At 46.2% G+C, this 9,632-nt stretch overlaps 1 protein-coding gene across 1 annotated transcript in view; it reads right to left on the bottom strand.

Annotated features, from left to right (window-relative positions):
- Positions 1 to 291: 291 nt before the first annotated feature.
- LOC141418350 (uncharacterized) overlaps positions 292 to 9,632 on the bottom strand; it is a 43,364-nt gene continuing 34,023 nt past the window's right edge. The window contains exons 3-4 of the mRNA XM_074058882.1: positions 4,566 to 4,639; positions 292 to 1,253 (exon numbers count right to left, since the gene is read on the bottom strand). Coding sequence (XP_073914983.1) covers positions 996 to 1,253; positions 4,566 to 4,639 — 332 coding nt within the window. The 3' untranslated portion in view covers positions 292 to 995. The remainder of the gene's footprint in view (positions 1,254 to 4,565; positions 4,640 to 9,632) is intronic.

Genomic DNA, 9,632 nt, shown 5'->3' with positions numbered 1-9,632 from the left:
TCTCTTTTACATTTCAGACATGGAAAGTGGGGGAAAACAGATTTTCCTCCCAGAATTGTGAGGACAAAATGTGCTCTGCAGTGCTCAGATTTTAGTAAGGATTCACCAGGTTTTGGTTTATTTACTTCCTCAGTGTCAGCTTTGCCATTGATTTTTTTTTAATTTTATTTTATTATTCATATGTGCATACAAGGCTTGGGTCATTTCTCCCTCCTGCCCCCACCCCCTCCCTTACCACCCACTCCGCCCCCTCCCTCTCCCCCCTACCCCCTCAATACCCAGCAGAAACTATTTTGCCCTTATCTCTAATTTTGTTGTAGAGAGAGTATAAACAATAACAGGAAGGAACAAGGGTTTTTGCTGATTGAGATAAAGATAGCTATACAGGGAGTTGACTCACATTAATTTCCTGTGCATGTGTGTTACCTTCTAGGTTAATTCTTTTTGATCTCACCTCTTCTCTAGTTCCTGGTCCCCTTCTCCTATTGGCCTCAGTTGCTTTTAAGATATATGCTTTAGTTTCTCTGCGTTAAGGGCAACAAATGCTAGCTAATTTTTTAGGTGTCTTACCTATCCTCACCCCTCCCTTGTGTGCTCTCGCTTTTATCATGTGCTCAAAGTCCAAGCCCCTTGTGTTTGCCCTTGATCTAATGTCCACATATGAGGGAGAACATACGATGTTTGGTCTTTTGGGCCAGGCTAACCTCACTCAGAATGATGTTCTCCAATTCTATCCATTTACCAGCGAATGATAACATTTCATTCTTCTTCATGGCTGCATAAAATTCCATTGTGTATAGATACCACATTTTCTTAATCCATTCATCAGTGATGGGGCATCTTTTGCCATTGATTTTTGTCACCATCACTTTTCCAGGCCTTGGTTTCTTCTCCTGTGAAATGAGGGGGTTAGAATAAAATGACCCTGTGATGTTTTGTTTTGTTTTTTTTAACCCCCAGCACTGAACATTGTGGGACCCCCAACAAAATGGCCACTATATTTTCCCCAGTTGGTTTAGAGTCAGTTCTGCCAGGAGGTGGCACCACTGATCCACATTTCCCAGCAGGGCTGAGTACTGACCATTTGTGATCCTCCTGTCAGGTTTGAAAAGAAGCCAGAAAACTGCCTGCTTAGCAACTGCCGCTAAAGAAACTTTAAAAACCAGATACTGATGTTTCCTTGGCGTGAGTGGACTTTCCAGTCTTTTGCTTGCTCCAAAAGTGTCTTCCTTTAGACAGCAGTCATCAGTATTCTAGAAAGAGAGAAATGGAGGGAGACAACACAGCCTCTTCCATCTTGCAGAAGCAAAGCTGCAGCTACAAAGAGCATAGCTATTGAATTGCACCCACAATCAGCCATCTGCATGCAGCTCAGAGGACAAATGACCATGGAGGCTGGCAATTGCCTGATTTCCACTTAGAGGACCACAGGTTACTGTGAGCAGGCTCCGTATTGTGGAAAGGCAGCCGGGCAAGGAAAGGACACAGGCCAATGGGACCAGATTCTTCATTTCACCCCAGGCCAGTCCTGGATATGCAAAGTGAATTGGAAGCAAAAATTCCCTAACTGTACCCTATCCTTTGACTTTTCGCAAAAGTTAAAGAAACAGAAGAAAGAGGGGGGGAAGAAGATAAAAGGGAAGGAAGAGAGAGAGGAGGAAAGGGAAAAAGGAAGGGGAAGGAAGGAAGAGGAAGGGAAGATTTGAAAAGAAGATAACTTTTCTGAAATAGTTAAGATTCAAATGTATTATTCTGCTTTTCTCTAATAAAAAGTAAAGAGTTTTAAAACTCAAGTAGAAAGTATAATGGTATTATTTGGTCTTTGCTTCTAGGATGCCCCATCTCCTTCACAAATCTAAGCATTATTGGTTGTGGGTTGAAAAATTAAGAAGCTAAGATAAATATCTTGTAGACTGATTCTGACCTGTTGTTTTGTTTTGTTTTGTTTTTTGCTGTACCAGAGATCGAACCCAGGGCCTCATGCACGCTGGTAGATGCTTAACCCCTGAGCTACATCTCCAGTCCCATTGACCTTGTGAAGGTTAGATCCTCACAACTTCCTTCTCTGGTACCAGCCTGGGCAGAATGCTTAACTCACATCCATTTTGGAGAGGAAAGACTTATTTTTAGACTCCACACAAGATGTTTTTATCCTCTGAAAAAGTCTGAAAAGGCTACCATGATTCCTTGCTTATGGTGAAGGAACCCTGCAGGCAGAGCCGTTTTCTCTCTGATCCCTTCTTCATCAATCTAGATAGCCAGAGAAGTCACCTCTCATCAAGCCTCATCCACTGCGGGGTCCATCTCATTAGGTAAAATCATTTTTGGCTTTGAAATTCACTTGTGAAAGTCATGAGATGGACATCCCTCTCGTTCTGGTGCCCACCACATCTGCAGAAAGGGAGCAGGCACACACTGCCATGTTCTCGTCCTTTTTGCTCATGGACGGAGCTTTCTCCTGGTCTGACGTCAGCCAGGCATGTCATGGTGGCACTGACAAGTTGCTAGGAGCTCCACTATTGCTTTATAGACATTGTCAGGGGCACACGTGCCTATTGTGACTGCATAGGAAAGGTGATGGTGTCTCTGTTTTTTGGGGGGATTTGGTTTGTTTGTTTTTGGTGGAACTGGGGTTTGAACTCAGGGCTTTGCACTTGCAAAACAGGCTCTTTACTGCTTGAGCCACACCTTCTGTCCATTTTGCTTTGGTTATTTTAGAGATGGGGTCTTGGGAACTATTTGCCTAGGCTGGTCTCAAATTGCAATCCTCCTGATCTCAGCCTCTCAAGTAGCTAGCGAGGATTACACGAGTGAGCCACCAGTTGGATTTCTGAGAAAGTGGAAGAATCTGCAGGTCCTGTTTCCTTTTTTTGAGACTTTCCCATGGAGCTGGATGAGGACTCAGAGGTCAGCCGACAGTCTTTTATTTAAAAAGGGCTGGGGAGTGGCTCAAGTGGTAGATTGCCTAGCATATGTGGGCCCTGAGTTTAAATCCATTAGCACCAAAAAAATGCATGAGAGGGGAATAAAGCAACATTTATTGGGAAGATACTGTGAAGGTGATATTTAACAAATAACATCAGTTGTCTCATTTACTTCATACACATTTCTTAGCTGAGGACACAGAGTCAAAGGAAAGAAGTCGCTTGTCCTGAGTCATGTTGTTTTCAGATAATGGAAAGAAAACTGAAATCTAGGTCTGTCTGTCCAAAACCTGTGCTCTTTCCATATGCCACAGAACGGCAAAATAAAGGTAATTTTAGAACACTGGTTATAGGTGGGCACTGTATAAAGTAAGCAAGGCCAGACCTGGTGTGTGTGATGAGAGTGACTGCCACACTAGAGGAATGGATGTAGAGACAGTGTTGGGGACTTGCCAAGGAAGCAACGATGGCACCCAAGGGTGACCCATTGTGGGACCTGAAGTGAGGAAGGTGCAGGCAGCTTGGGTCCCAGGGCTGGATGCCATGGCAGGTAGACTCAGAGCAGCCCGTTATGAGCAAAGATGAATGAATCCCTTCCCGTTCTATGCTGTGGCTTTGGGGTGCAAGCCCAGGCCAGATCCAGCCTGGAGTTTGGGTTTATTTAGAAGGAAGTCCTGAGGGCTGGAGGCATGGCTCAAGTGATGGAGTGCCTGCCTAGCAAGCGTGAGGCCCTAAGTTCAAAACCTCAGCACCACCAAAAAAATAAAACAGCAAACAAATGTTCCCTCAACCCCTCCCTGCCTGGAGTTGCCCTCCAATTCTCTCCCCCAGCACCTCCAGTCCCCTTGAAAGGATTTCATAAAGGCTGTGAGTTCCAAAGAGCAGGGACCATGGCTGCTTTGTGTATCTCTGTGCTCCCAGTGTCTACCCTGGTGCCTCATATTGAACCGAAACACTGGCTGAACAAGTGGTCCCATTGCTCCCTTTACTCATGAGGCATCCCCACTTCCTTCCTCCACACTTCCAGAACTTCCCATTCCAAAATGGCCTCCACCTTACTTACCAAAGCTAGCAGCTGACTCTCCGTCCTCTTCTCTTTGGCTCTAGCTAGTCAAAGCAATTCTTTCTTTAAGACAGGGTTCTGGGACTGAGGGTATAGTTCAGTTGTAGAGCCCCTGGCTTCGACCCCCAGCTCATAAAAAATAAAGAAGTAAGCATTAAAACAGGATTCTACTTTGCAGCATAAAGCAAATGCAAAAGTACTCCAGGGGCCACAGACAAGCCAGGTTGTGAGGTTTCTTGGTTATCTGCTTGGTGAGCAGTGTCCTTTGAAGTTCTCTGAGGTCACCTCCCCTCGATGGGGGTGAGTGGCATTCGAGGAGGCCCAGCCTGGCTTCAGCAGCTGGAACTAATCTCCCTCCTCTGACAGTTGCTAAGCCTTATCTGCAATTCCCTAGTGGAACAATTTCTTCCTATTTTAGGTTACGGCCATTTGTAACCATGTCCATGTCATCAACCATGTGTACACCCTCTGAGGGCAGGAAGCAGGCTTTTCTCCTCCTTGCATCCTAGCTCAGCCCTGGCTCAGCCATGCAGTGGGCCAGCTGAAAAAATTAGTCATGGAAACCATGGAGACCTTACCTGTGTGGAGTTGTGCGACAGGTTGTTTAATTCACATTGGACTGAGTAAGGCTCTGCAGTGAGCTGGTCCTGGACTGGAAGAAGGCGAAGATAGTGAATAACCAGGATAGCAGAGGCCTCACAGTCAAATTGAGATAACCAACAACACATGCAACAATACATACAAGAATGTTGAATAGAAATTCAAAAATGCAAGAAATATACCATGAAGCCAGGCATAGGTGGCTCATGCTTATATTCCTAGCTACTTGGAAGGTAGAGATTGGGAGGATCATAGTTGGAGGCCTGTCCAAGCAAAAAGTTAGACCCTATCTCAATAAGCAAGCTGGGTAAGGGGGGGCCATGCCTATAATCCCAGCAGGAGGCATACATAGGAGGACTGTCACTGGGATGACCAGGAGCACAACACCACACCCAGATTTTCTTCCATTGACATGGGGTCTTGAGAACTTTTTTGCCCAGGCTGGCCTGAAACCACAATCTTCCCAATCACAGCCTCCCAAGTAGCTAGGATTATGGGCATGAGTTACCAGCACCTGGCTGAATTTTTAACTTTTTTTTTTTTTTTAAAAAAGGAAACTCCAGGTCATTAAGACTCGAGTTTGAGTCCTGACTCTCTGTTTTTAAGGAGCTGGGACAAGGTTTAAGTGGTACAGCCCTCCCTTGCAAGTGTGAGGCCCTGAATTCAATCCCAGTACTGCCAAAATTTTTTTAATGGTGTTAACATGTCTGGTTTTGTCAATTCTCTTCTAACCTAGATTCCAGCACCATGAAAGAGAAATCACACTGCCTGCCTCTCAGCTAGTCTGCAAATGTTCATTGATTACCTACTATGTGCAAGAACCTGTGTGGACATTAGGGATAGAGCAGCTGAACATGAAGGATAGGTCTACACAGACGGTTAGGCACAGCGCTGACAAAGCTATCGCTCGCTCATAAAGGGTGTTGTCATGGTGTCCTGAGCACCCAAAGAGGCTGAGTCTCCTCCCACCCAGGTCTATTTGCTTCCTACCCACCCTGGGCCCTTCCCTGCCTTGTTGCCCAGCACAGCAGCCTGCTCCATGGTCAGGCAGGTTTTCTCTGTGTCCATGGCCGCTGCCTACTCTCGAGCCTCTCATCTTGGTTGGGCCTGTAAAGCCTGAGGAATGGCAGCCTTCATGAACAGAGGACACTCACGGTCGCCATTGCCTGGGAAAGGCCAGCAGAGGGCCAGATCCCAACTGATCCACACAGAGTGAGACACCAGGATTCCCTTCTCTTTTTTTGGGTGGTACTGGGATTTGAACTCAGGGCCTCAATCTTGCTAGGCAGGCACTCTACCACTTGAGCCATGCCTCCAACCCTCAGGACTTCCTTCTAAATAAACCCCAACTCCAGGCCTGGGTTGGCATCCCAAAGCCAGTGACAATCTAACTCCACTCCAGATTTTGGGAGAGGAGCGAGGGTCACCTGCCCTGCTTGACTGGCGGTGGCCCAGGGACAATCTCTCTGATGTGCCAGCTGTCATCCTGTAGTAAGGTGAGTTCAGTCCACTCTGATATTTTCTGAATGTCTAAACGTCATGGTACTGCTCTACCACAGAAACGGCTTCCAAAGTGTAATCAGAACAAATGCCAAATGTGATCAAAGGAAGGCCTTGGGAGCAGTGTCCTTTACACTGGGCTCAGGAGGCCAGGGGGCCACACGCCTGCCTCTATTTCTCCAAGGGTGAGACTTCCCAGGGCTGGGTCTCTCCAGGCCTCTCTTCCCCACAGACCCCATGCCCTCTGTGTCTTGCATGGGTCCCTGTGACCAGCAAGATGAACCAGGGTTGTCACATTCATTTGTACCTCATTTGATTAGGGTCTACTCCAGGCTGGAGGAGGCACAGTTCTCACATGTTCCAGGAGCTAGGTGGGCTGATCTTTTATCTGCCATATTACAGTTAAGGGCGCGTCATTCTATGCCTGTCACTTGATCTGTTCAGCTCAAATCCTGGTCTGGTTTTTCACAGTAGACTATGCTCAGAGGTAAATGTGGCTTGAATGTGTCCCCCCAAGTTCACAGTTGGAACTGTCAGTATGACACTACTAGGGGTGGATCTTAGGAAGTGTTTAAGTCACGAGGGTGGATAGGGATAGGGCTCTCCCAGATGGGGTTAGGGGCCTTCGAAACTGGCTTGAAGGAGTAGATTGGTCCCCCTTCCATCTCTTCTGCCATGTGAGGAGCAGCAGCAAGCACACAACCACAAGGCGGCATCTTGGAAGTAGGAACAGGCCCTCACCAGACACTGGACATTCACCCTGGACTTCCCAGACTCCAGACCTGTGAGGAAACAAACTTGTTTTTATAAGTCACCCGGCCTGGGCTATTTTGTGATAGTAGCACAAATGGACTGGGACGAAGGGCACCCTTGATTGGACAGTTGCTCCTGTACCCCATGTAACCGTCACTAGGTTACATTGACAAGCCCATCCTGAGTCAAAAACATCGTAAGTCAAGAATGCATCTGGCACGCCTAACCTACAGAGCATCGAAGCTCCTGCTGCAGTGCTCCGTAGAGCATCCACTGTTACCCTCAAGGTCACGTGGCCAACTGGGAGCTGCAACCTACCGACAGCATTGTGTCTGGTATATGGCCAGCCTAGAAAAAGATGACAGTTTTAAATAATAATTCTGAAGTATGGTTTCTACTGAATGCGTAGTGAGGTTGAAAGAGCATTGAATCAGATCATCAGAACATGCACATTAGAGGTGAGCTAACACCAAAAAATTCACGCTGATTAAAATTTCACCCACTTGTGACTCTAGGGATCCCAAGATGGGAATGCAAGTATGTCAAGAAGTGCCTCACATCAGGAATGTCACTGAGGATGGGAGGTGTGGCTCAAATGGAAGAGTGCCTGCTTTGCAAGCCTGAAGCCCTGAGTTCAAACCCAATCCCACACACATACACACACAAAAATGTCACTGAGGAAGGCATGGTGGCACAAGCCTAAAATCCCAGTGCCCAGAAGATTGACACAGGAAGATCATGAGTTCAAGGCCAGCCTAGGCTACTATCTCAAGCAGAAGAAGGAGGAGGAGGAGATGTAGAAGACAGCATGTCACGAGACCTTGAACTTGTTATATCACTCCTCAAACCCAAGTTTTCTTCTCTCTAAAACAGAGTGGTATCCTTCTTTGATTAAAGTAGTTATTGACTACTCCTCCAAAACAAATCTTTAATCAGTTCCCACCACTCCACCTCATGACTTTCATGCTAACACAGAGCCTTCTTCTCTGGTCTCCTAAACTCCCTCCCCTGCTCCCCTGTGCCTGCCTCACCCATCCCCAATTCATTCTGGATGTCACATTCAGAGTGACCTATAAGAACATAACCCCCAGCGGGGACCTCACCTGGTCAGCACATTTCACACTTGTCAGTCCTACAATCCTGTAAAAGCCAATTCTTGAAATACACCTAATATTCATTGTCTCTCTCTCTCTCTCTCTCTCTCTCTCTCTCTCTCTCTCTCTCATGTGTGTATTGTTTCTCTGGAAAAGTCTGGCTAATACTATCTCAAGATTAAGTAAATCTTACAAAAATGCCTTCATCCTATGCAAAAAACTGCATGTTCCAGACTAAAAACTTGTGGGAGCACATTGGAGTGCAAACGCTCTGCCGTCAGTGAGCAGTGGGAAACCGTCCACCTCTGTCCAAGCCAAGGATTTGTAAGCATATTGAGCCATAGGACGCTTTAAGCTGGTGACGTTCTTGTCTTCCGCTGGGAAACAGTGAGAGAAAGGCTGGGACCAGGTTTAAGTTCTGCTGCAGACAGACAAAGCCCTTCTCCATCAGCCTAACACCGTTGCCAGCCTCTTGTTATTTTTCAATCACCGTCATCTCTTTCTCCCTGAAATGTCTCCATCATAATCTCCATAGACTGACATTTCAGTGGTACTGGGCTGCTCCCCATCTCTGGACCTTGGCCAAGGCTTTTCCTCCTCCTTCTGCCTTTCCTGACTTTCTGCCTTCATTTATTCCACACTTTAAATTCAGTCACTACTTAGTGAACTCTGCTCATCTCTGAGGACCTCATTCGTATGTCTTTGTTTAGGAAGCCTTCCTGGGTCCTATAACTCTCAGCCCTATGCTTTGGCTGCCCAGGGGACACTTTTTCTGTCACCACATTGTCCTGCTGGGTTGTAGTTATTCACTGATACACTCATTTCTTCAACCAGTCTAATACACCACCAGGCAGGAATTGGCTTATTCATGGTAACTCCTAATCTTTTTGTGAAATAGAATGACTTATTCATGAAGGAATGCAATAATAAATAGATTCCTTAGCTTGAAATTTTCAAAGGTTTCCTAAGGCTCAATTTGCTGCCTGTTAAGACCTTCTGTCAAGTAGCCCACATGCACATCTAGTCTTCTACTTCATTTCTACCCATCATGCAATGCCTTCTCCCATCAGCATACCAAGGACAGTCTGTGATCATGGTGGGAGCCAACCACTTGTTGGTACAATTTTTTGAAAGGAAAACATACTCCTTTCTTTCATACTTGTCTAATCACAGAGTTGTTGTTTAGGATCCCACAGAATACTAAAGGTAAGTACTTTGCAGAAAGTACGAGGTCAAACATCTTTCTGGGGAACGAGGGAATCTGAGGACTGGGTCCCCTGTGACAGACTGCAAGACCATCAGAGGATGATTGGCTCATGAGGCCACTATGATGAATTCACAGTTGAATGAGTTCTTGGAAAGTAAGGCCCAGTTGGAGGAAGTAGGTAAGCGGGGGAGCACCTTTGAAGGGCACACCTTTCTTTCACTTCCTGGCTTCCAGGTGAGCTGTCCCTCTGCCGTGCCCTCCACCATGATGTTTCTACCTTGCCACAAGCCTAAAAGCAATGAGCTAGCCCAGCACAGGCGGAAACCTCTGAAAGCTTGAACCAAAATAAATCTTTGCTCCTTTAGATTTTTTATTTCAGGTGTTTTGTCACAGAGATGAAGCCATATACAGAACTTGTAACAGGTACTTACACTGCTTTTGTTGAAAAACACTTGACTCCTTACTTGTGCCCACGAATCAACTAAAATCAA

This window comes from Castor canadensis, chromosome 2 (genome assembly GCF_047511655.1).
Source record: "Castor canadensis chromosome 2, mCasCan1.hap1v2, whole genome shotgun sequence".
Lineage (NCBI taxonomy): Eukaryota > Metazoa > Chordata > Mammalia > Rodentia > Castoridae > Castor > Castor canadensis.
The sequence above is the reverse complement of the archived record's forward strand: the minus strand, read 5'-3'. Positions and strand labels throughout refer to the sequence as shown.